General features: G+C 48.9%; 1 protein-coding gene across 1 annotated transcript in view; it reads left to right on the top strand.

The window, feature by feature from the left end:
* atxn10 (ataxin 10) overlaps positions 1-27,666 on the top strand; it is a 315,724-nt gene that overhangs the window by 56,782 nt on the left and 231,276 nt on the right. The window contains exon 4 of the mRNA XM_072484567.1: positions 26,089-26,185. Within this exon, the coding sequence (XP_072340668.1) occupies positions 26,089-26,185 (97 nt within the window). The remainder of the gene's footprint in view (positions 1-26,088; positions 26,186-27,666) is intronic.

Genomic DNA, 27,666 nt, shown 5'->3' with positions numbered 1-27,666 from the left:
CCCGCGTAAAGGCGGCGCCGCATAACTGCCGTCATCCGCGCATGCGTGGTTGCCGTCCTCTCTAAGTCCGCCCCGCAAGAAGATGGCGGACGGATCTTGTGGGGCCGCGGAAGGAGGTCCTCCTTCAGAGAGGACGGCCCGACGATCGGTGGGCACCGATCGCGGGCCACCCCACATTTGAGGTACCCCCCCGGTGCAGGGTCCACCCCCCCCCCCCCCCGCAGGCTGCCCCCCCCCCCCAGCGTTCACGCACCGTTCACGACGCCAGCGACCAGGTGTGGACGGCGCCGGGGGGAACCCGCCGTTTTGGCCTGGCCATTCGGCCCTGAGAATAGCGGGGGTGCCGGAGAATCGCCATTTTGGGTGTCTCCGGCGATTCTCTGCCCTGCGGCCCGCGGAACTCGACCGGGCTGTTCCCGCCGCTTGGGAGAATCGCGGGTGGGCGTCGGACCGGCGTCCCGGGGAATTCTGGCGGCCCAGGCGATTCTCCCAACCGGTGCGGGAGTGGAGAATCTCGCCCCCTAACTTCTCACTTCATGTTATTTCAGCCTTTCATAACTTGTTTATGTTAGATTCCCCACATGGACGCTGATGACAACTTCAGCAGCATTTCTTTTGACCCTGCACTGTCCCTAAATTGACACACTGTACATCAGCCACCCAGCACTGAATGAGCAGAAATTTTCAATTAAATATCAAGAAGACTGAAGCCATTATCTTTTGTACCTACCACAAATTCTGTTCCCTAGCCACTGACTTCATCCTTCCCTGGTCAACTATCTATATTTGATGCAGATTGCTTGCAACCTTCTTCTTGATTTTGACCCCAAAATATGTGCCTGACCACATCTGTGCCATCACTAAGTCGTCCTATTTCTACCTGAATAGCATTGCCTAGCACGTCTCCTGCATGAACTTCTCTCTGGAAATCATCATCCATATTTATGATCCATAGACTTGACTATTCTCATGCACTTCTGACCGGTCTCAGCATAAGCTCATCCAAAACTCTGTTGGCCGTGTTATAACTTGCACCAAGTCCTGTTCATTTAACACCCCTAATGTTCACTGGCGTTGGCACTTGGTTAAGAAATGCCTCGGGTTTAAAATCCCTCCATACTCTCCCTATATCTGTAACCTCCTTCAGCCTTACAGCCCTGTGAGTTATTTGTGCTCCTCCGGTTCTGACCCCATAAACATCCGAGTTTTAATCATTCCATTACTAGCTGCTGAGACCAGAGCTCTGCAAGCCCTGTGTATACCTCTCTATGTTCTTTTGTTTTTAAATTTTAAAAAAATTAAAAAAAAATTTTTTTTTAAAGAAATGGGAAGTTCTTTCTTTTCCCCCCTCACTCACCCACACATCGGGTCAGGAGGGTCAAGAGGGAAGTTTCTGGTCAGGCCGGGAGTCCTCCTTTGGTCTGCCGCCCACCTCGTGGTCGCCGCCGGGGGTGGAGGTGGGGGGGGGGTTGTCGGTCTTTGCCGCTGGCTCCACTCGGTCCCCGCTTTGGTCCTGGCTGCCTGGTGGGGGGGGCAGTCCGGCCGGTTTGCACGCTTCGGTGCCCAGTCCAGCCGGTTTGCGCGCTTCGGTGCACGTTTTTTGTGGGGGAATGGGACACGACTGTGTTCCCCCCCTCCGGAGCTCCATTGCCCGCGACCGCTCTCTCCCTTCTCTGATCTTTTAAGTCACTCCTTAAAATTTACATTGTTGACAAAGTTTTTCGCCATCTGGTTTAATGCACCGCCTGTGTTGAGTTTTGTTCATAACACTCCCATGAAGTGCTGAGGACGTTTTATTACATTGAAGATTCTGTATAAAAGCAAATTGTTGTTACGGGATCGCCTGCTGCTATCTTATTTGAGAATTGTGACCGTTTAAAATACATTTGATGCATTTGGTACCTCAGTTTAGTGTTTAGCATGTTGATTTGCCCACTATTTGAACCTCTTTGAATCTGAGACGAGAGACTAGATGGAAATTGCTGGTATTACTTTGGATAGCAATTAGTGGATATAAAATTAAGTAGGTTATCGACTCTGTAGGTTCCATATTTTTGAATCATCCTGAAATTTAGTTCTCGCATGCTCTACTTCCCCTTGCAAAAGGAACAAGAATTACCATCTCCACCCAGTTCATGCCCCTTCAATAAGCTCAGTTGTTTTGCTTATTTATTCCCTTAAGAATGAAGTTAACCACATTGCTCATAGCTAGAGTCTCAGGAATGTTCCTGAGCAAACCACAATGGTTATTTAGCTGTCACACGCAAAACTAAAACTGGGCAGTTGCCTTGAGGGTCTAGAACTCCTCTCTCCCCTTGAAATAGTACTGAGATGATTGCTAATTTAAGTCCGCTCTCAAAGTACATTGATGATGGAAACCTGTCATAGTCTTTGTCACGAAATCGGAGATCAACCTAACCTTGTCTTGGAAAGAAAACATATTCTTTAAATTTGACAATGAAAGCACAAGATTACCTCAGTAATTCATTGATAACAAAATTTGCTTAAGATTTATTTATCTTTTCAAAATTAGGTATTGAAGTCAAGTTCCTTAAGTAGACCATACTGACCGTTCTAGGAATACCCAGGTAGGGTCTCTGTTTTATCTGGGCCATATCTCCCGATGTATCCAAAGGTGGAAATTTGCAGCACAAAAGGAGCCCATTCAACCTACTGTGTCATTGATGGCTGTTTTTTAAAATAAAAACTACCCAGCCCAGTCCCACTTTCAATCTCTTGGTTCGTAGCTCTGCAGTTAACAGCACTTCCAAGTGTATCTGCAAAAATTTTTTTAAATGCAGTGAGGATTTCTGCTTGAACCATCCTTTTTCAGGCGGGGAGTTCCAGATTCCCTCCACCCTCTGGGTAAAGAAAAAAACCTCTCCTCGACTCTAATCCTTCCTCTAATTACTTTAACATTTCACTGCACCTGGCTATTGACTCTGCAAAGGGAAAAAATCCTTCGAATTCATTCTACCTCGACCCTTCATAATTCTATACACCTCAATTGAATTTCCCTTCACCCTTCTCTTTTCCAAAGAAAACAACACCAGTGTATCCAGTCTTTCCTTTATCATTAAAATATATCTTATCTGGCAACATCTATACTTTCTGTAGTGTGATCGCATCAAGCCTGTAATACAGAGACCAGTACTGTACGCAGTACTTTAGCTGTGGCCTAACTCGTGCTTTATACAGTTCTAACATAACCCCGTCCTCTTATATTCTGTGCCTCGACCACTAAAGCAATGTACCTCTCTGGTCTTGTGACTACCTTTACCTGTCCTGCTACCGTCAAAAATCTGTGGACGTGAGCTCCAAGGTCCATGTTGCTCTATACTTAATTTCCTACCAATAATCGTGTGTTTGTTCCCTTGACCTATTTTCCCTGATGTATTATCTTGCATTTCTCAGGATTCAATTTTGTTCGCAACCTTTCTACCCACCCTGTCAAGTACTTGATCCATAGAACCCCTGTAGTGTAGAAGGAGGCCATTCGACCCATCGAGTCAGCACTGACCCTCCGAAAGAGCAACCTACCTAGGCTCACTCACTCGCCCTATCTCCATAACCCCACCTGACCCGCACATCTTTTGATTGTGGGAGGAAACCGGTGCATCCAGAGGAAATCTATGCAGTCATGGGAAGAACGTGTAAATTTCACACAAACAGTCACCCAAGGCCGGAATCGAATCCAGCTCCCTGGCGCTTTGAGGCAGCATTGCTTGTCACTGGGCCACTGTGCTGCCCTGATGTCTTCTTGCAGTCTATGTGTGCGATTTAACCATCGTGTTGCACCTTGCGTGGATCTGGGTACGCTGTTTAAATAGCGGGAAAGGCCAAAATTGAGATTCACGCTGAGCGCAATTCAATTTGCCCACTAACCAGCCCTTAAATTCTGGATCTCACCCAAATATGGCAAGCATATTATTAACCCCAATTTGCATGAATTACAATCTCATTAGCAAGATTGATGTTGAATGTAATGGCCTTCCGGGAATTAACCAGCTCCCCGGCCAGAAATTAAGCAGGGGCCATTTAGTTCTCCTTTTTAAAAATGTGAACCTGGCGCAATGGTTGCTATGGGGAACTGAGGAGGTGAGTCGCCAATTCCATTTTCTGGCATGCAACTCAAGGACACTGGAGTTGCTGACCCAGTGCTTGGGGGGGCGGGGAGGGGGGGTGCTTTTCGTCTGTGAGGCCTTCAAACCATCTTTAAATATTGTGGATACCCATGACTGGGGCAACTGCAGCTGCTGCCTGTCTGTCCTACCAAACACTTCCAGGTCAGAGCCCAGTTCTTCATTATATGCTGAAGATCACTTTAACTCTCTTTGTCTGTGAGCAGCCTCAAGCTTCATGGCTGAAGGGTATTGTGAATAAGGAATTGTTAATTGTGAGAGCACTTCCCAGCTGCAGGTTGTGTTTGCTGCTTGCTGCTGCTTAGCTGCAAATTCCTGGAGGCTGTAGCTGAGAGTTTGTTTGTTGTTTGCTGCTGTCTTTTCTGCTTGCTTGCTGCCTCTTTCCCTTAGACTTGCTGCTTTCTGGATGAAGAGAGGAAGAAGGAAGGTAGTTGCTGTCATAATATACACCAGTATATCATGGTGCAGATACACACACACTGATGGACACACAGCAGGACCAATCAACATACACAACACCGCAGCCAATCACCAGTTAGAGCACACGCACTATAAAGACAGGGGGCATCAGAGTTCCCACTCATTCGGGATGCAGCCTCCTAGTAGGACAGAGCTTGCAGCACAGATCTTCACCATGTGCTGAGTGCATAGACTGGTTAGGACAAGGCATAGATAGGTCTTTAGTTTAATCTAATATTGTGTTAACCCACAGTGAAAATATGTTCAACAGTTTCGGACTTAATAAAATAGTGTTGCACTATTTTAGGTTTTGGTGGCCTTTATGTGTTCCACGGATCCCGAGCACCCAACACATCATGATACCAGGAGTTGAGGGATATTAGAACTTCTTAGACCTACCTGCAAGTGATCTGCCTTCCACCAGCATACTGTCATCCTGCAAAATGGACAGCGTTTGCCCGCCGCCGCCGCTCCGCATCACCGGTAACCTAGGGGTCAACTGGAAGATATTCAAACAACGCTTCCAGCTCTACCTGGAAGCCACAGACAGGGAGGATGCCTCTGACACCAGGAAGATCGCTCTCTTCCTATCCATGACCGGGGGCCATGCCATCCACATTTTCAATTCTCTCAGCTTTGCGGATGATGAAGATAAAACAAAGTTCAAGACGGTCCTCCTCCAGTTTGACACTCACTGCAGCGTTTGCAGGGTAAGGATGAACCTTTCCAGTCCTTTCTCACCCACCTCCGCATCCTTGCGCAGTCCTGTAGCTACGGGCCCACCTCCGACTCCATGATACGCGACCAGATCGTTTTCGGTGTTCAGTCGGACCCCCTGCGCCAGCAGCTCCTCAGGTAAAGCAGCTCACCCTAGCCACCGCCATAGAGACCTGTGTGCTACACGAAAACGCCACTAGTCGGTATTCCCACATCCAAGCGGCTGAAACGGCGCGGCAAGGTCCCAACGAGGCGGAACGGGTCCAAGCAATCGAGCAATTCCAGGGCCTCAGCCTAGATGAGGGCGGCCATTTCGTGCGCTTTTCGTGGATTCCCGCGCTTGTGTGCACCAAACGAGGGGACGGCGACGTCGACGAACATAATGCACAGGCCGCACCACGTATGACCGCACCGCACATGCTTGATGGCGCAGCGAACGTACTGACGCTATGACGTGCGGCAACTGTGGCTAAGCGGCAATGCCCTGCCAAATCCCGACAATGCCTGAGTTGTGGCAAACTTGGCCACTATGCTGCTGTATGCAGAGCAGCTCAGCCTGCCAACTCTGGTCGCTCCAGCCAGCCTCGCAGGAATGTCCGTGCCATTCAACCCACGGTCACCGAGTCTGATGCGGACCTACTACCCAACATTGACACCGAGGACCCGAAGGCGCCTTTTCGAGTCGGTATCGTTACAAAAAACAGGGTGTCCCCGAAGCAAAGAATCCAGCCTCTATCGGCATACAGCATCGATCCAGATGATAAGTGGTGTGCCACCCTGACGGTCAACCGGTCCCAAATACGATTCCGCCTGGACACTGGTGCCTCCGCCAATCTCAATGCGCGGTCTGACCTCCAAAGCCTTCGTGTCAAACCAGCCATCCTTCCGTCAGCCTGCCAGCTATTAGATTACAATGGCAATGCCATTGCTGCCAGCGGTTCGTGCCAACTTGAAGTGACGCACAGGTCTCTCAAAGCCATCCTTCCCTTTGGAATCGTGGGCTCCTCGAAAGCCTCCCTGCTTGGCGCGCAGGCATGCAAGCTGTTGAACCTAGTTCAGAGAGTTCACTCTCGCCCTCCTGCTGACCCTGCCACGGATTATGCAGAACTCCCTGTCACTCTGCATCCCCCTGACTCTGACGCAGTCCAGCCCGCTCCTGAACCAGCGGCTCTCGACCCACCTTTGAGGCGGTCAACCAGGATTTGTCGCCCACTTCAGAGACTTAATTTATGAACTTTGCGGACTTATAGACTTCCTGAATTGTTTTGTTGCTTTGTTTGATCGTTTCCCTGGTTTGTATATAGTGTTCATCTCGTTATTCTTGTTGCATACTGCTCTGCACCAGGCTCATTCCTATGTAAATAGCTTAGTTCTCATGTACGTAGTCCTGTAAATATGTTTTCTACCCCACACGTAGTTAGGAACATTCTCACCATACATTATTTATTGCCACACTCGTACATTTTTTTATAAAAGGGGGGATGTCATAATATACACCAGTATATCATGGTGCAGATACACACACACACTGATGGACACACAGCGGGACCAATCAACACACCGCAGCCAATCACCAGTTCGAGCACACGCACTGTAAAGACAGGGGGCATCAGAGTTCCCGCTCATTCGGGATGCAGCCTCTTAGTAGGACAGAGCTTACAGCTTACAGCACAGATCTTCACCTTGTGCTGAGTGCATAGACCGGTTAGGACAGGCATAGGTCTTTAGTTCAATCTAATATCGTGTTAACCCACAGGGAAAGTATGTTCAACAGTTTCTGACTTGGTAAAATAGTGTTGCACTATTTTAAGTGTTGGTGGCCTGTATGTGTTCCACAGATCCCGAGCACCCAACACATCAGTTGCCTTTTCGGTCTTTTCTACCTGAACTACGGCGAGGGGAGAATTTTGAGGAGCCTACTACCGGGCTGAGGATGTAAGAGGACTTGCTAGAGCAGTCTGTGGATGTTTTTAAAGGTCTGTTTTGTGCGTTGGCTGTGTATTCTGTTCTGTACTTATGGGACACCTGTTAATGCCCCCCCCCCCCCCCACCCCACCCCCTGTGTGTTCAGGGTGGGACATTTTTGCATTGTTGGCAGTATGTTAGAACATAGAACATTACAGCGCAGTACAGGCCCTTTGGCCCTCGATGTTGCGCCGACCTGTGAAACCACTCTAAAGCCCATCTATACTATTCCCTTATCATCCATATGTCTATCCAATGACCATTTGAATGCCCTTAGTGTTGGCGAGTCCACTACTGTTGCAGGCAGGGCATTCCACGCCCTTGCTACTCTCTGAGTAAAGAACCTACCTCTGACATCTGTCCTACATCTATCTCCCCTCAATTTAAAGCTATGTCCCCTCGTACTAGCCATCACCATCTGAGGAAAAAGGCACTCACTGTCCACCCTATCCAATCCTCTGATCATCTTGTATGCCTCAATTAAGTCACCTCTTAACCTTCTTCTCTCTAACGAAAACCGCCTCAAGTCCCTCAGCCTTTCCTCATAAGATCTTCCCTCCATACCAGTCCCTCCATACCAGGCAACATTCTGGTAAATCTCCTCTGCACCCTTTCCAATGCTTCCACATCCTTTTTTGTTGCTTTTTTTTGTCTGGCAGTTGTGTGCTTGTCTGCTGCGACACCTCATGCTTCTATGCCTGGTCCCCTGGCAAATTACCAGTGCTGTAGAAGAGGTGAGGTGTTCTTTCCCCTCCTTCCGCTGTGTTTCATGTAGGTGTAACCTTTTCCGGCGTCTGTGCCGCTCATTCTCATGCACATGTACTCTAACATCATTCACACGCAGTCATTCACGCATATATACCCTGTATGCATGCACACTCTTACCAATATGCACGTGCTGATGTTCACACACAAACTTTCCTGTACATGCATTGAGCTTTTTTCCACCGAGGTAGGTCTGCTGCTGCGGCAGCTGGTGGTTTTGCTCCTTTGGTTTTTGGTGCATGGCTAATGACTTTGACTTTGTTGTCCTACTGCTTGTTTTGTGTTCTCCTTCAGTGGTAGCTCTGTATTTGGTTTGGTTTATAATGTGCCGGACCTGTTTTGGGCTGAACTGTGCTCCTCTTGGGTGGGGTGGAATGTTTTTCTCTCTCTCCTCCACCTTGCTGCATGTTGGAGTGGCCTTTTCCCGTGGGCTGGGCTGCTGTGTCTTTCTGCTGATGTAGGTCAGGAAGGGGGGGGGGGGGGTGTTCAGGATACCAAGTGACTGGTGTCCTCATTGCATTGTCTTTATTTTTGATTCTGTCAATAAACTAAAATATTTGCAGGTTGTGTTTGCTGCTTGTTTCTGCTGTTGACTGCAAATGTCTGGAGGCTGTTGTTGATTGCTTACTTCTCTGTAGCCAAAAAGAAGGACATTTTGTTCTAAGATACTGGTTCCTGGAACAATGGGCTCAGCATGATGATCGGATGTGGGGAGGATGTGAGGTTTCAGCCCGTGATTTGTCGGAGGGAGGAGCGGGGTTGGGAATTCGAGGGGTGGCAGGCAGAACTGATGCCAGGAGAGAGGTAGTAACTTACCCTTGCAGATCAATGGAGGTCGTTGGTCTTCTTCTGACATTGGACCTTTTGTCCTGATAGTCATGTTGCCAGCATTGAGAGCCGCTGCCACTGCCTCCCAGGCGGTATTGGTAACCCTGCTGCTGGCCTTGTCGCCCCCTTGGGGGAACAGGATTCCCGGTCTCTCATCGACGGTGCCGAGAAGCCTGTCCAAGTCAGCATCCCCAAAATGAGGAGCAGGTCTGGGTGCTGCCATGCTTGTGTGTTGACTGGGAGTGAATGGTGAGGAAGTGCTTAAAAGCAGCTCCCCCTTGTTAACGGTGAAACGCTGAGGCGCGGGTCTGGCAAATCAGCCAGCAAGACAGCCAGTAATGGCAAGAAGTTCACGGGGGCTCGTTTCTGGCAGACGGGCAAGATTTTGTGACTGTCGAGAAACACCCCGCCTATCACCCCAAAAGGACACTTGGAAATGTTTCCGTTAAATGTTTCCTCATTATCAGCCACATTACTAATTTCTGTATCATAATCATTCATTGACACATACTGTGATAAATAAGGAACCCAGTGCTAAACCCTATGGGACCCCACTGGAAACAGCCTTCAACCATTGCCCTATGCTTCCTGCCACTGAGCTAATTTTGGATTAGATTTGCCACTTTCCCTTTGATTCCATTGGTTTTCAATTTATTGATCAGTCTGCATGGTGGGACCTTGTTGAAAGAATTGCTAAAATTTATGCAGACTGTGTCAAATGTGTGCACTTATCAACCCTTTTCATTATGTCCTCAAAGAAACTTAGTCAAGCTAGACGCAACTTTTCCTCAGCAAATCCACGTTGACTGCATAAATGCTATACTGTCCCTCAGAATTTTTTCCAATCATTTGCCTTCCACCAATGTTAGTCTGACTGGCCTGTAATAAGAGGTCAACCCTTTAGGACTGAGATAAGAATTTTTTTTCACTCAACGGGTTGTGAATCTTTGCAATTGTCAAACCCAGAGGGCTGTGCATGTTCAGTTGTTGAGTATATTAAAGACAGAGGTTGAAAGATTTTTGATCCTAAAGAAATTAGGAGTGTGGAATTGAAGTAGATGAGTGTCCACGATCTTGTTTCATGGTTGAGCAGGCTCAAAAGACCAAATGATGTACTCCAGCTCTTATTTCTTACATTCATATGATGAAGATCCTTCCAGCGTATCAGCCTTGCTCATGGCTGTGATTGTTTCTTTAACCGATATTACGGCCCCTTCTCCATCCTTTTCATTCCTCCCCATCATGTCAGAAAACCCTGTAATTGGGGATATTGAGTTGTCATTCATGCCCGCCCTTTAAACCATGTTTCAGCAATAACTGTGATATCATACTTCAAGTGTCTGCCTGTGTCCTCAGCTCATCTGCCTGTTTCATTGACTCATAATAACATACTCAATAATCATTGAACCAATTGTTTGTCTATTTTTTAGTGTTTGTTTCCTTTGCCTTCCATATTCGCTTACTAATATTCTGCCTTCCATTTCCTGTTTTGCTTCTCTGCTTTCTGGATTTACGCACATATTCTACGCCTAACTGTGGGTTTCCAGAATTTTATTTTCATAAAATGCCAATCCCACCAGGAATAGGTGCCTTCGGCCAGCCATCCAGCTGAATCACTGGATTTGGCTAAATTATCTACAAGTTTATATAAACATTTATTCACATCAGATTGTTTTTTGGTGTTACTCTAGTCATAGGTTTAGTGGTTATGTTCCAGGGCAGTTTTACCAGAAGGATTTGTACTTAGCTGATCAGTAGAAACACCACGGGCGGGATTCCCCGACCCCCCACCGGGTGGCGTGAATCCCGCCCCCGCCGTCCTCCGAATTCTCCGGCCCCCCAAAAATCGCTTCAGCATTAATCACCCGCCTCGGAGAATGGCGGAGACCGACGCGATTCAATGGGGCCTGGGGCCGCCCAAATTCTCTGGGCCGCGATGGGCCGAAGTCCCGCCCGTTTAACGAGGGTCCCGCTGGCATAAATCAAGGTTGGTCCCTACCGGCGGGACCCAGCTCTGTGCGCGGCCTCCAGGGTCCTCGGGGGGGGGGATCTGGCCCTGTGGGGTACCCCCGTGGTGGTCTGGCCCGCGATCATGGGCCCACCGATCCGCGGGTGGGCCTGTGCGTGGGGGCACTCTATTCCTCCGCATCAACCGCTGTGGTCCTCTGCCATGGCCGATGCGGAGACGAACCCTCCCGCGCATGCGCCAGGATGACGCCAGCACACGCTGGCGCTCCCGCGCATGCGCCAACTCACGCCGGCCGGCAGAGGCCCTTCAGCGCTGGTTGGCGTGGCCCAAAGCCCCTTCCCCGCCAGCCGGTGGGGCGCAAACCACTCCGGGGCGGGCCTAGCCCCTGAAGGTGCGGAGGATTCGGCACCTTTGGGGCGGCCTGACGCCGGAGTGGTTCACGCCCCTCCTCGGCGCCGGGACCCCCCGCCCCGCCGGGTAGGGGAGAATCCCGCCCCTCGTTTAGATTTAATTGTTGGAAGCGGCAGATTTTGAAGCAATAACAAGTGCACTAAAATTACTGGAACTCCACAAACTAATTATTTTTATTTACTGTGGTTTTTAAAAAATTCTGCAGACATATAGCTTTTATTTCTCAGCTGTTGCAATATGGGTTCAAGTGGTATTGTTGTCTAGACATATAATCCAAGCAAAACAGTTACAGTTACAGTGACATTTAGTGTGTGATTCGTAGTAATGAAGATGGCATGGTCTCTGAGTAAATCTTGCATGGAAAGATTTAAGCAAATGCAAAATACCACAATGAAATTAACAATAGCTATTACATAAATATACAAACTACTTGAAACCAAGAAAGCCTTTTTCCATCCAAAGTAACAATTGTACAGTTATTGAGCAGGACACAGTGCTGGAACAGGCATTCAGTCTATCAAGTATGTGCCTGGTACATTTCTCGGTAATGCGTCTAACCAAACAAACTGAACTTTTCCTTCACCTCACTCTTGACAGTTACTTGAAAAAGAATATTAATTTCCTTTTTAAATATAAATGACTAGAAATACTGATCTACTTTGAAAAAAATGACGCACTTTTGCTGTGGCATTGCTGGGTGATGAAAATCATAGAATCATAGCATTTACAGTGCGTTTGGAGGCCGTTTGGCCGATTGGGTCTGCACCGGCCCTTGGAAAGAGCACCCGACTTCAGCCCACACCTCCACCCCATCCCCATAACACAATAACCCCACCCAACTAGTCTTTCTGCTTTAGGTCACCAACAAGCAAGTTCTCCTGTGTGTGAGGGCAGGAGTGGACTTACTGTGGTGCCCTCTACAGTTCAATAGGCTGTCAACAATGTTTCTTTCTGAATGATCTCAATTTCAAGAGACACTGCAGAATGACAGTTGTCTTTAAGGCTCCTTCAGGAAGAAGTCAACAATGTGTTGAGAGGATAAGATTAATTTTCATGGAAGGATTAAAAGGAGAAGAAGGAACTTGAAGGAAGGATGGCATAGATAATCTTGGCATGATTCAAATATTTCATAAAGGACATGCTACTAAAATCAGTTGTTATCTTTTGCATGCAAATCTGTTACACTCAAACATACGCCAACGGGCACTTTGCAGCCCTTGGGAGCCGATTTGAACTTGGTTATATTGCAGCACCACTTAATCTTAAAATACTTCGATTGTGCCCGTATCTGATTTGGGAACTTCATATTTTATTGTACAGGTGATCTTATTGTGTTGTGTGGCTTGATTTTAATATGGTATATGAATTTCAAGGAGGTCTCTTCCACGAAGGAACAATCCAGGTGATTCTTGGGTCTGCTAGAACAAAGGCGTGGCATGATATAGACCTGACTCTGGAAGCTGTCTGTGTACAGAGTACAAATGCATTTTGTTTCTTTAATATATTATATCCTCTAGAATCTCCCAGCAGTCGAGTAACGATTAATTTCCAAAGGTACATGGTAGAGTTTTTAGTTATTGCAAGAGTGCAACCTAAGATGGAATGCCATGATGTGGACTGGGGTGGGCACATTAAGAAGTCTTACAACACCAGGTTAAAGTCCAATAGGTTTGTTTTGAAGCACTAGTTTTCGGAGCGGACCGCTCACCTGATGAAGGAGCAGTGCTCCGAAAGATAGTGATTCAAAACAAACCTGTTGGACTTTAATCTGTTGATGTAAGACTTCTTACTAAGATGGTATGAGTGAATAAATCTTGTATTCTTTAAGGGTTAGGGTTAGGGTTGTGGTTAACTCTTAGTACACTCAGCTTCTCTGATATTTGTAACAAGGATTCTGCTACTTTCACAACTCATAAAAATGTAGGGGAAATATTTAAACATTAAATTAAAAATTTGAATGAGAAAGAAAAATAATTTTCTTTGCTTTCTTTAAATTTAAACTTTTTAACTTGAGGCTAATAGGGCATAAGTATCACCCAATGAGGCTGCTTATAGCCTCTGCAGTTTGATGCACACACAATTTGGCTTTCGCTCCAGAAGAGCAGTAGTGAATTCAACAGATGTAAACCCGCAAAGGAAACTAATCGCCACATGGGGTTGGACAGTGACTAAGTGACAGTACAGGCCACCCAGTTTCTCAGTCCCCATTTGCTGAATCTTGTTAATCAGAAATTTCACCAAATATGTCCTAGCCTATCGCTTTGCTGAGCATCTTCAGTTTGTGCGCATTCAGGACCCTGACCTTCCTGTTGCTTGCCATTTTAACAAAAGATCCTGCTCCCATGCCCACATGTCTGTCTTGGCCTGCTGCAATGTTCCAGTGAAGCTCAACGCAAACTGGAGGAACAACATCTCATCTTCCGGTTAGGCACACTACAGCCTTCCGGTCTCAACATCGAATTCAACAACTTCAGATGATCAGCTCTACCCCACCTCGACCCATTTGTTTTCATCCCATTTCATTTTAACTGTCTTTGACCATTTTTTTCTTTCTTAATATATATTTAATTCCCCCCCCCCCCCCAATCTTATCCACCTTTCCTTCACCTTTCTCCTCTTTGCTTCCCCCTTCCCCTCCCCCCACATCTACAGTTCATCCTCTGATGTTAGTTTCTCTGCTGTTTGACCTTTCACACCTTTTGTCCTCTCTGTCCATTAGCACTCTTTCTCCTTGGTTTCTGTGGCCATTAGCACCCGGTTTCCCTGGGTTTCTGTGGCTATGACTCATCTTTCATTCTCACTCCACAGTATAAATATTTCCCACTTTCTCTGTCTGTTAGCTTTGACAAAGAGTCATCAGACTCGAAACGTTAGCTCTTTTCTCTCCCTACAGATGCTGCCAGACCTGCTGAGACTTTCCAGCATTTTCTCTTTGTTCTCCTAGCCTAGAGTTGTTTTCTTCACAATTGACAGACATGGAGGTCATTTATTTTCTGTAGTTACAGAACAGTAAACAATCCATGGGCGGGATTCTCCGTCCCGCCGTGCCGGATTTCTGCTTCACCCCGACGGCGGGATGCTCCATTACGCCGACTGGTCAATGGGGTTTCCCATTGTGGGGCAGCCTCACGCCATTGGGAAACCCCTGAGCTGCCGGCACAATGGAACATCACGACGGCGGAGAATTCAGCCCCATGTCTTCCAAAAGGCAGGGAACGTAAAACCTGCAAGCACTGGAAATACTTGCAACTATCATGCATTTTAATATCTACTATATTCGGTGTGCTTTATTAGCTCACGTACTATAACTGTTATTGTTTAATTTTTCAATGGAAATTCTGCTTTCTCATGTTTTGTATGAGGTCCTCATTGTCCTTGTTCAGTTGGTCGAGCAGCAACGTTTGAAAATCAGACGTTTTGGTCTCGTATTGTTTTGGTCTCGTATTGCTTTTATTTTGTTTCCCACCTGCAGAACTGTTGCAGGGCAACTGAGTCGTTAAATCATTAACTATTTGAATCTATTTGAGCAAGGTGGAAGAAATGAAATGAAATGAAAATCACTTATTGTCACAAGTAGGCTTCAAATGAAGTTACTGTGAAAAGCTCCTAGTCGCCACATTCCGGCGCCTGTTCGGGGAGGCTGGTACAGGAATTGAACCGTGCTGCTGGCCTGCCTTGGTCTGCTTTCAAAGCCAGCGATTTAGCCCTGTGCTGAACAGCCCCTCAGAAGACAGAAAACAGAAGAGTGACAGTAACTGAGTTTCCTTCTATATTTCGTCTGCTTCGAACTCCCTTTTCTGTTTTGGAGAAAACTGAAGCACATAACCAATTGAGGAAACTGATATTTAACCAATTTTTGAATGTTTAAAATGGCAAGAAGAAAATAGAACAGATTTGAAAATTTCAGATCTTTTGTTATCAGTGGTATCGGTGCCGAGAATAATACTTTGTCCTTTTTTTCCCAAAATTGGTGTCTTTGAACTCTAGAGGATCTGTGATATTATCCGATTTCTTTTAGTTTGTCAGCTGGTTTCTATACTTTTAAGCTTGCTGATATGCTGTTTAGATTGTTTACTCATAAAAATATTTCTGTTTTCCTTTGGATAAATGACACTGCGAGTAGGATTCTCTGTTTGGGAGACTAAGTTCTCCCACTGGATTTGAATCGCGGGGAAATTCACGCTCTGTCCTGCTACCGCCTGTGTCGCTGGGGTCGGGATTTGCGTTAAAAGCCTGAGAAGCTGGAGCAGCTTTCCAATGGTCCACTCATTACAGACTCTCATTCCAGCCAAGAAGATGGCTGCATGTAGACCAGCTCCCAGGTTCTCGGAGTCAGAGATCGACAGAATGCTGTATGCATTAAAGAGAGGAGGGGCACCCTCTTCCCCAGGGTGAGATGGAGACTCAAGCCTGCAATACTCAACAGCGCTTGGGTTGAGGTGCAGAGGCTGTTAGTCGTGGCAGCCCCATCAGGAGGCTGGCTCGCAATGTTGAAAGAAGATGAACAATGTCCTTTGGGCATCTCAGGCGAGTCACCACCTTTGTGCCCCTGGCATTACTCCCGTCCCTTACTCCTCACATCAGCCCCCAATCACCTAGAGGCAACAGCACCCCTCCCTACTTGTATCTCGCTTATCCAACCTCCACCAAACCCCAGCACATGTATTATCCTCTTTGGTAAGGAACCTTGCACTCACATACCACCAGCTACAGATCTCTCCTCCCCAGCCCCTCATAGAACGCGGCTCCCAGCGTCTCACTATGCCCTTTCTGTGTCCCCAAGGATAAGGCAGCCCACAATGGCTGGGTGCGACAGAAGACGGGAGGGTCCACGCAGTTATTCGGGTCCACACACACTCAGAGGAAACGGTCATGCAACTTGCGGGGGAGAAGAGGGCAATGGCTGTGCTGGATGTTAGCATGCGACAAACAAGTGAGAGCCCATGGCAACACACACGTCCCTATAGAAAGTGAGTCACCGTTCTCCCACAGACCAGTCCTTCCCAGGATCTCACCCCATGTATTTTGTCTTGCACGATCACCATCAGGCGAGGCCGGGCTGTCAGGGGCCACTGCCTCCCCTCCGCCCAGCTAGATCCTCACCACTACTTTCACCTGTACCATCCACCATTGCAGAGACTATCACCAGGGTGGGTGATGTTAGCGTCAAGCTCCTGGGTCACCCTCTGGTGAACACCACACATGCTGTACACACATGCTGCAGCACATCAGGTGGAGGCAGGATCTCCCCAGGGAACAGATGGTCAGAGGGTTGCCCGATCCCAGGGAACACTGACCCCCAGACAGATGTTGCGCTTCTGGAAAATGTGATCCTATCACTGGTGGAAGTGCAGAAACAGAGCCAGTATCTACACAAGAGGGTGTCAGCAACCTTTCAGTACCTGCAGGTGCAGCTGTAGGAGTCCAACCGCCTTCAAGTGCAGGAGAAAGTGCTGACAATGCATGCACCCAGGCCAACACTGAAATTGTGGCATTCGCAGTGGAAAGCCTGGGGCAAGACATCAGATGCATTTGCGAATCTTGCAGAACGCTGCGCTGCCCAGGACAGGAGAGCCCAGTCACAGGCAGCCATGTCCCAGGGGCACATGGACATTACTGCGGTGCTCCAGAGTTTGGCCCATTCAAAAGCTTCATGGCTGAGGACATGGAAAGCATTGGCTGGGTGCTGACTGCCTGGGCCAGTCACTGAGGGACATGACCGAAGAAGTGAGGAACATAGCCCAGTCTCATTGTTCATGGCTGAGGGTATTGACACCATAGTTCGGATGAGGGCAGGCCCCCAGGACTGGCAGTGCCAGGTGATGGTGGCGCCTCCAGAGCTCACTTTGGCCTCATCTCTGTCCCATGGAGCAGCCCAGGAGGCCAGAGAGCTCCCCGAGTGATGAAGATGTGTCAGACAATGAGGAGCACCAGAGTTCATCTCACAACAAGTTGTCATCATCCTTCGTCCCGCAAACTCGACCCACTGATACTGCCAATCCAGGACTAATAACCTGTGGTGATGCTGGTGAAACCCTCAGAGGGCTGTGGTAGTGTGAAAGAGTGAAACGCTACAAGGAAGGTGGAGTGAAGGACTGAGGCAAAGGAAAGGGGTGGAAGGACTGAGTGAGAGGGAAAGAGTGAGATGTTCAGGAGGAGGGGGACTCTGTGGTTGGGGAGGGGGTAAATAGGTGGGACAGAGCAACGGAGCTGCCGGTGGCCAGGCCTTCTCGTAAGAAGGAGGTGATGAGGATGTGCCGTGCGTGGTGGCCCTGGATAACATGTTGGGCAGCCTGCACTGACAGCTCAGGCTCCACGCTTGGATACTCCTGGCACCATCCTCATTCTCCTCGTCAGATGAAACCTGCTGTTCCTCCCCCTCTTCCAGCATGTCACCCTGTCGCCGCGCGATGTTATCATAGATCACAGAATTTACAGTGCAGAAGGATGCAGCAGGCCACCACGATGCTCGAGGCCCTCTATTGGCTGTATTGGAGCCCAACCAGAGCAGTCCAGCCATCGGAAGTACATTTTAAAAGATATATATTTTTATTAAAGTATTTGCAAATTTTTATAACAATAACAAAAACAAAAACATTCACATGGTAAAATAAACATTTCCCCATCTTCACATACCACAACCATCTAACACCTATCCACCCCCCACCCCACTTTGCAATGCTACTTCTGCTGACATTTTATTGTTCTGCAAGAAAACTGACGAACAGCTGCCACCTCCGGGAAAACCCCAACATAGACCCTCTTAAGGCAAACTTTATCTTCTCAAGACTGAGAAACCCAGCCATGTCACTAACCCAGGTCTCGACACTCGGAGGCTTTGAGTCCCTCCACATTAAAATGATCTGTCTCCGGCTACTAGGGAGGCAAAGGCCAGGACATCGGCCTCTTTCACTCCCTGAACTCCCGGATCACTATCTCTGGACTCGGCACCACCCGGGTTCCTAGCACCGTGGACATTGCCTTCGCAAACACCTGACAAAAGCCTCGAAGGTTCGGGCATGCCCAGAACATGTGGACATGGTTTGCTGGGCTTCCCGCGCACCTCACACATTTATCTTCGACCCAAAAAACTTGCTCATCCTCGCCGCCGTCCTATGTGCCCAGTGGACCACCTTAAATTGTATTAGGCTAAGCCTGGCACATGAAGAGGAGGAATTGATCCTGCTTAAGGCATCCGCCCATAGACCTGCCTCCAACGCCCCACCTAGCTCATCCTCCCACTTGCCTTTAAGCTCCTCCGCCGGGGTTTCCTCCGCCTCCAACAGCTCCTGGTAGATATCCGACACTTTCCCTTCCCACACCCAGGTACTGGACACTACCCTATCCTGTATCCCCGCGGCGGCAGCAGCGGAAAGGCCGGCAGCTGCTTTCTCAGGAAGTCCCGCACTTGCAAATATCTGAACCCATTCCCTAGCGGCTGTTTAAATTTATCCTCCAGCGCCTTCAAGCTGGGGAAGCTCGCGTCTATAAATAGATCTCCCATCCTTCTGATTCCTGCCCTCTGCCAGCTCTGGAACCCGCCATCCAGCCTGCCCGGAACAAACCTGAGATAGTTGCAAATCGGGGTCCAGACCGAGGCACCCTCCACCTTCTTATGCCGCCTCCATTGCCCCCAGATCCCCAAAGTCACCACTACCACCGGACTTGTGGAGTACCGGGCCGGCGAGAACTGCAGAAGTGCCGTTACCAATGCTCCCAGACTGGTGCCTTTACAAGACGCCACCGCCAGCCACTCCCATGCCGACCCCTCCCCCATTACCCACTTCCGAATCATGGCGATGTTAGCCCCCCCCCAACCCCCGACTGCGCTCCAACCACATTCTCTTCACCTGCGGGGTTTTATTCGCCCACACAAAGCCCCAGATGATCTTATTCACCTGCTTGAAAATGGCCTTAGGGGAGGCACTGAAGGCCTTGGGGATGAAGATGGGGAGGCACTGAAAAACAAACAGAAATCTGGGGAGGACCTTCATTTTCACGGTCTGTACCCTCCCCGCCAATGACAGCGGGAGCATGTCCCATCTCTTGAAGTCCCCTCCCATTTGCTCCACCAACCGGGATAGATTAAGCTTATGCAGTGCTTCCCATTTCCGAGCGACTTGGATTCCCAGATAGCGAAAGCTCTTCCCTACCATTCTAAGGGGCAGCTCCCCCAGTCTCTCCTCCTGCCCTCCAGCCTGGATCACGAATATTTCGCTCTTCCCCATGTTCAATTTATACCCCGAAAACTTCCAAATTCCCCCAAGATCCGCATGACCTCTCCCATCCCCTCCAGCGGGTTTGAAATGTACAAGAGCAAATCGCCCGCATAGAGCGAGACCCGACGCTCCCCCCCCCCCCCCCCCACCGAACCAGCCCCTGCCAGTTCCTCAAAGCTCTTAACGCCACGGCCAGTGGCTCTGTAGCTAGAGCAAACAATAATGGGGAGAGGGGTCACCCTTGCCTCGTCCCTCGATGTAATTTACAATACCCCGACTCTAGCCGGTTCGTACATGGACTCGCTACAGGCGCCTGGTAAAGCAACCGCACCCAGCCAATAAAGCCCTCTCCAAACCCAAATCTTCCCAGTGCCTCCCACAGGTACTCCCACTCCACCCGAACAAAGGCCTTTTCCGCGTCCAACGCTACCTCCACCTCTCCTCTCTCTGAGGGCATCCGCACATTAGCCTCGAGCAGCCTGCCCTTAACGAATCCCGTCTGGTCTTCCCCTATCACCCCGGAACACAGTCTTCTACCCTAGTGGCCAATATCTTAGCCAACAACTTGGCATCTACATTCAAAAGCGAGATCGGCCTGTATGACCCACACTGCTCAGGGTCCTTCTCCCATTTAAGAATAAGTGAAATTGAGGCCTGCAACATTGTTGGGGGGAGGATTCCCTTCTCTCTAGCCTTGTTCAATGTCCTAACCAGCAGTGGGCTCAATATCTCTGAGAACCTCTTACAAAATTTCACCGGGTAGCCGTCTGGCCCTGGAGCTTTGCCCAACTGCATGCCCTCCAGCCCCTTAATAACTTCCTCCATCTCAGTTGGGGTCCCCAGCCCCTCCACCAGGTCCTCCTCCACCCTCGGGAACTCCAACCAATCCAAAAATTACCTCATCCCCTCCACACCAGCCGGGGGTTCCGACTCATATAGTTTCAGCCTCTCCCTAAGCTGCTGCGCCAACAGCCTACTCGCCTTTTCCCCGTACTCATAAACCTCCCCTTTTACCTTCCTCAACTGTTCCACTGCTTTCCGTGTGGTCAACAACTCAAACTCCGCCTGCAGCTTCCGCCGCTCCCTCAGGAGCCCCGCATCTGGGGCCTCCGCGTATCTCCTGTCCACCCGAAGTATCACCTCCACTAATCTCTCTCTCTCCGCCCGTTTCCCCTTTTCCCTATGGGACCGGATCAAAATTAGCTCCCTTTAACAACCGCCTTCAGAGCTTCCCACACCGTCGGCGCAGATACCTCTCCTGTGTCATTAGTTGCCAGATAGCGCTGAATGGACTTATTCACCCGCCCGCAGATTGCTTCATCCGCTAATAACCCCAGGTCCAGTCTCCATAATGGACATTGCCCTCGCTCCTCGCCAACCCGCAAGTCCACCCAATGTGGGGCATGATCCGAGACTACAATTGCCGAGTATTCCGTCCCCACCACCCTCGGTATTAGCGCCCTGCTTAGAACAAAAAAGTCAATACGAGAGTAAACCTTATGAATGTGTGAAAAAAACGAAAACTCCTTCGCCCTCGGTCGTATAAACCTCCATGGATCTATACCCCCCATTTGTGCCATAAAGTCCTTCAATTCCTTTGCCACATCTGGCCTCCTCCTTGACCTCGATAATGACCGATCCAATTCCGGATCAATGACCGTGTTAAAGCCCCCCCCCCCCCCCCCCCCCCCCCCCCCCAAAATCAAGTTATGCGACTCTAAGTCCGGGATCTTACCTAACACCCACCTCATAAACTCCACGTCATCCCAATTCGGAGTATATAAGTTCACGAGCGCCACTCGTACACCCTCCAGACTTCCACTCACCATTATGTACCTACCCCCCTTATCTGACACGATTCTCCCCGCCTCGAATGCCACTTGCTTACTAATCAAAATTGCTACCCCCCCCTAGTCTTTGAGTCCAGCCCTGAGTGGAACACCTGGCTAACCCAACCCTTCCTCAATCTCGTCTGATCTATGACCTTAAGATGTGTCTCCTGTAGCATAGCCATACCTGCCTTCAGTCCCTTCAGATGTGCGAACACGCAAGCCCTTTTGACCGGCCCATTTAGTCCTCTCACGTTCCACGTAATCAGCCTGGGCGGGGGGCTTCCACCACCCCCTCCCTGCTGACTAGCCATCACCCTTTTTATGCCAACCCTGGGCCCGCGCCCCCCCCCCCCAATTCCCCGGTCACCCCCATGAGCAGCAGCCGCTCCCGATCTCCCATTTATTCCCCGACAATAGTTCCTCCCCTGTCAGCAAAGCAGTTCCCCCCCCCCCCCCCCCCCCACAGGACCAGAAACCTCATCCCCCAGGCCAAGCACCAGTTTAACACCTGCTCACCCCCCACTGCACTTCCGAGAGTCAGCTGTACCATGCTGACCCCGATAACCCCCGCCCCTGGCGCCAAATAGTCTGTCTCCCTATTGTTCGAACATCTCCCCCCCACATGAATAAACCTGATAATAACATCACATTCCCCAGTGAGTAAACAGCAGCAACAACAAACAAACAAAAAGATACAATTAGTAGGCACCAGTGAAGAGACAGTCCCTTAAGGCAAGATCCAGTCTTCCAAAGTAAAGCTCTAATTTGAAGACCCCCTCTCCCCCCCCCCCCCCCCCCCACATCAAGTCTCTGCAAGGCAAAGCACCCTACAACCATCACCAATGCCCACAGCTTCCCCCAGAACAACATGAAATCTCTTTTCTTTTTAGAACCCCCCCCCCCGCAATACAGTGTTACGTGCCACCACTACAAAACTTATCCGCAACTTAAATGTCCTCTAAATCGTCTTGAGCTTTTGTTTAATGAATGCCCATACATCGTCCGGCATTTCAAAATAAAAGTCTTGTTCCTCGTGCGTTACCCACAGCCTCGCTGGGTACAGCATCCTGAACTTCGTCCCCTTCTTAAAGAGGGTCGCCTTTTCCCGATTGAACCCAGCCTGTCTCTTGGCCAGCTCTGCTCCCAGGTCCTGATAAATACGCAACTCACAGTTTTCCCATTTGTAGCTCCGTTCTTTCCACCGCAGGACAAGTTCCTTGTCTTTAAACCGGTGAAAACGTACCACCATTGCCCTTGGCGGGTCGTTCGCCCTGGGCTTCCTTGCGAGGGCACTATGCGCTCTATCGCCTCCAGGGGCCGAGGGAATGCCCCAGCCCCATCAACGTCTCCAGCATGTCCGTCACATATGCCCTCGCATCCGAACCTTAACAGCCTTCAGGGAGGACAACGATTCTAAGGTTCTGCCTCCTGGGCCTATTCTCCAGGTCCTCCAGCTTCTCCTGCATCCTCTTCTGACGGTTGTACAGCACCTCAACCTTGTTCTCCAGCACAGTTATATAGTTCTCCTGGTCGGACAGCTTTTGTTCGATCTGCCGTATCGCTTTCCCCTGGGTCTCCTGATTCAAGACTACTTGATCGATCGAAGTCTTGATCGGGTCCAGCGAATCCTTTTTCAGCTTGGCAAAGCAATCCTCAAAAAACGTCACCAGCTGCTCCGTCGACCACTGAGCCGTCTCTCCTCGGCCCTTGCCCTCCGCCATGCTGTCCCGCGGTACCAGCTCCGCTTGCTTCTCACTACCAGGACTGAGTCGTTTCACACGGCCACTTCTGGTCCAATTCTCCATACACCAGAGAGGGAATCCTCCTTACTGTATCACAGTTCGCTGATTTATCCCCAAAAATCCAAGAAAAATCAGGGGCAAAAGGTACGAAAGTCCATTGCAGGCGGGAGCTATCGAATGTGCGACCTACTCCTCCATGGCCGCCACCGGAAGTCGGAAGCACATTTTGAACACGCTAATTCACCGGTCTGGGGCCTCCGTACAGGCATCATTAACCATGACCTCAGCAGTCAAGTCTTATTGCCCACTAGCCAACCCCTCACCTGAGGGAGTGCCTCGAAGGTGTCAAGAACCGACAAGCTCCAGGATGTATGCACGCTGCCTGTATATCGGGTGCAGACGCACACCAACTGCACATTCATGGAGTGGAAGCCTTTCCTATTAGCCAAGGGCAACCCAATCGAGTCAGTGCTCGGAGGGTGGCATGCATGTCATCAATTGCCCTCTGAACCTGGGGCATGCAAGCGATGGCGGCAAATCCTGCTCCCCAGCTGTCATGTTGGGCCTGGTTTGACTGAAGGTGAAGTACTCTGATGCCCGGGCGCATAGAGCATCCATAGCAGCATTGTCTCCCTGGTGAGCTGGAGTTGGTAGCGGCACACGCAGTCTGGCAGCTCTTCGAAGGACAGGTGCGGACAGGAACCCCCTTCTTTCTGGCCTGTTGGATGGGCAGCACAGGCTGGTCCCTGCTCTTCTGGTGAAGGGTCCTCTTGAGAAGGGTCCTTTCTGGGCTTTCCAGGCGCCCTTGCTGCCATGCATCCGCAACGGCAACAGCGGCCAACTAGATAGTGAGCACAGCTGGCCGTTGCCTGAAATCGATATCTCTGTGGGGGGGGAGAGGAAGAGAGACGAGAATGTTAGCAAGATGAGGATTGCATTGATCACCCAACGCCATCAGGTTATATGGTCACCCTGAGTTGTACTACTGGGCCACCCTCAACATCTCTTTCTCCCCCTCCCTGCCCCCGGGCCCTTCAAGCTGATATATTCCGCACTGCACCCTGTTCTCATCAATGATTGCAGTGACTGGCACCTGACCTCTGATGTGGGGAGCCTCGATCCTCACCACCTGTCCCTGCTCACCGGGTTCCGGTGGCTGCCACAACCAGTGTTAGCGATAGACTCTGCAGCCCCTGTCCTGCTTCTCCCATTATGGTCTACTATGGGCCTCCTCACTGGATTGACCTTGATTTATCCTGCAGATAGGGTGGCAATGTTGTGTGGTGGAGGCGATCATATTGTGCAACCAGTCATCTCCATGCTAAGATCTTGGTGTGTAGGCAGGATCAACAGATAGGGATAAGCGAGGGAAGTGTGCGTTTGCTGCAACCTTAGCTATGGTATTATGTGGAGCCTGGGTTTAACATGCAGATTGTGGCAGAGAGCTGGTCGGTTTTCCTGGCCAGAGACGATCGGGCAGGGTAGACAGGCAGGGCTTGAAACATATTGTGATCCTCGGGGATGGGCTAACAGGTAAGGCTTTTATTCTAAGAGGAGCTGCGTGCCAGGGGGATTCCAGCGGCACCGGCACATGTGTCCTTTATTCCTCTGTTGCGGGGCTGCGTTTCTGAGGGGTGCATTGAGGAGTGCCAATACCTGGTGGGTCGGCGATTGAGCATCCATCCTTTTGATACTGTTAGGATCTGAGGTTTTTAGAGGGGCAGGCTAGGTGGGGATTCACATGACCAGAAGCCCTCTGAGCATATACAGGATGCAGTTGGCAGTCAGCAGCCCTAAAAGCCAGAAGCTTTCAGCTAGGGGTAGGTTTAAATGAGTTAATGCAGCAATGGGGGTCTCAGCCAGGGCACCCCGATCCCGAGGGGGATACCCGAGTCAATGCACTTGCCACCAAGTCATTCTCCGCTGCTCCCTGAGGTCCAGGCATACACCCTCCAGCAAGCTCGAAGGTTTGGAGAGTTTTCTTACCTTCTTGCCCCCCCCTCACTGGCTATGGCGCCCAGCCCCGCTCGTAAATACTAGCATGAAAGTACAGTGGGCTGAACAGCTGGCTTGTAATGCAGAACAAGACCAGCAGCGCGGGTTCAATTCCCGTACCGGCCTCCCTGAACAGGCGCCGGAATGTGGCAACTAGGGGCTTTTCACAGTAACTTCATTGAAGCCTACTTGTGACAATAAGCTATTATTATTATTATGATGAATTCATGCCCGCGTGACACCTGCCTGAGAGTGGCGCCGCATTGTGGAGAGGTGGATCATTGGGCTTCCAGCCCGTTAATCGCATTTGAACCCATGCAAGTCATAGTTTTGTGTGGGGCATGTACCTTGCTGCCACAGCCAGCGGGGTCCTGGAGCATCGCTTTTAGCCCAATGTTCGACCGTGAATCTTGCTGCCAGCATCGGGCAGCAGAGAATCTACCCTTATGTTTGGGAAGTTAGATTAAAGGATTCTGGGGATGTATCTGTTATTGCAGGCAGTCAAAGTCAGGAAAGATTTGCAAATCTCTTCTGTATGCTGAGTTCTGAATCTCAGACAGTGATTCAGACTCGGTATGGGCAAATATTTCCCGGCAATTTATTTAGGGCAGAAATGTTTGAAATCTGGTGCACATTACCCATTCTTTCTCTCTCTCTGTCAGCCCACAGTTTGTGGTAAAAATTCTAAGAATTGAGCAGAGAGGCGAGCTCTTAATTTCCCTTTCCGTATAGAAAGAAAAATCATTCTGGCTGATTAGACACACTTTGAGATGGCCAAGGAACGTTGAGATTAACGTATCTTTGGTTTTCAACAAATAAGATGAAGGTTTCATCACAGAGATAAAAATATTTCTCAGATTAGCAGCAGTTTAATCAGTGCTACTCATAAATGATTCTGATTTTTAATGCATATTTGAATTTTTTTGAATATTTGATAATACTTCTGGAAAGTCATGTCAGCTATATTGATAATTCTTGTTTCCCACTTTAAAATATTTATGGTTTAGAAATTTGTCCTAAAAATATCATCTTGATTTTACTTAGCTTTTCGATGTGGCCTTCAGTTCCTTGGAAACCTTGTAGCTGGCAATGAGGAATCAAAGCATATTGTGTGGAAAAATGCCTTTCCGGATCTTTTCCTGTGAGTGTTGCAACAAATTTGGTTATGGAAATAAATGTCCAATTGATCTAGTTTTTGTTCTATTATAGGATATTAAACAACCCATTCATTTTTTTGTTTTGTTTTGCACACCAAGGGAAGACCTTGGGAATTAAAGAATTCAAATTAATTGCATTACACAACCTCTCCAAACAGTTCACTTTTTTCCATTTGAGGCTACATAGCATGTTTCCATCTTGCCTCAAGGCCGCATATTATCTTGCTGAGAAGATAGATGGGCCACCAGCTCGGAGGTTTCTGCGTCCGTTCATATGTGTTAAAGACTTATGCAGGTTCTTTTCACCCTTTTGATTTATTCTTCCCATTTCTAATTCTTCCTTCTAATCGCTACCTAACTAAGGTTAAGCACAATGATCAGGTGCAGCAAACTTGCATTCTGCAACAGTGGTATCCCAGAGCACACCATCCTAACATGTCTCCTTTTTAACTGTTAAGAGAAAATGCTTTGTTGTTTTGCCAAGGATAGGTTAAATATGGGGTAGTGGATTTGAGGTGGAAAACCTTTAAATAACTGGGATGTTTTAGTGTTCCCATTTTTTTATTGTTCCACTTGACTTGGGAAACCACCGATGGAACATTTCTCCCTGGAAGTATCTGCAAGGAAGAAATTAACTGATCCTTGAAATTGCGATGGCTCAGCTTCACAGACTTCAACTTTGTAATTCAGCTTTTGACATGCAAATGTAAAAACATGATTTAAACAGCAAACGTTCATTGTTTGTTTTGAGAATTCAGTTTGGGAGCATCAGTTGTATCCCTCATGATTTCAAAAATGTATTAGACTTTTGAGCCTGGCAGTTTTTCCACTTCCTAATGGGGTTGGTGAGCAGCTTTTGTTAAGGAATCCTCATGCCTCCATCTTTTGAAATGCAAGCTGAGATACAATAGATTTGTATGCAAGTTCAACAAATTTTAGATCTTGTGGTCCATGTGCCGAAAATAAAATAATCTTTATGATCCCTTTAGAGATTAATAAGTTTTAAAAACATATTTGAATTCTCAGTGACTGACTTGAAGGAATTGCACTACGAGATTTCAAGTATTAAAACTTCTACTGTAACATACAAACATCCCCCTACCCTGTACCAACCACATGACCACCACCCCCTCCCACCGTACTCCTGTTAACTAGCCCATCTAGCTATACCCCCCCCGTTCACACTCCCTCAAGAAACGGGCTGGATTCTTCCGCCCTGCCCGCCGCAAGAACACCATGATCGAGTTGCGTACAATGGAGAACTCCATTGACCTCGGTGGGATTCTCCAGTTGCTGGGTGGACGCGGCCAGAGAATCCTGCCCAATGGAACCGAAAGAAGGTGCTCCCCAAGCACCCACCACCAAACCCAACAAAACATTTCAAAGGAGAAAAAGCTCCCCAAAAACAACCAAAAGAAAACACCTCCTCAAAAGTTCAGTATCCTCCTTCTCCTGCCTGTCCATT

The sequence above is a fragment of the Scyliorhinus torazame genome, chromosome 19 (assembly GCF_047496885.1).
Source record: "Scyliorhinus torazame isolate Kashiwa2021f chromosome 19, sScyTor2.1, whole genome shotgun sequence".
Classification (NCBI taxonomy): Eukaryota; Metazoa; Chordata; class Chondrichthyes; order Carcharhiniformes; family Scyliorhinidae; genus Scyliorhinus; species Scyliorhinus torazame.
Note: the sequence above shows the minus strand (reverse complement) of the source record. Positions and strands in the feature narration are given on the sequence as shown.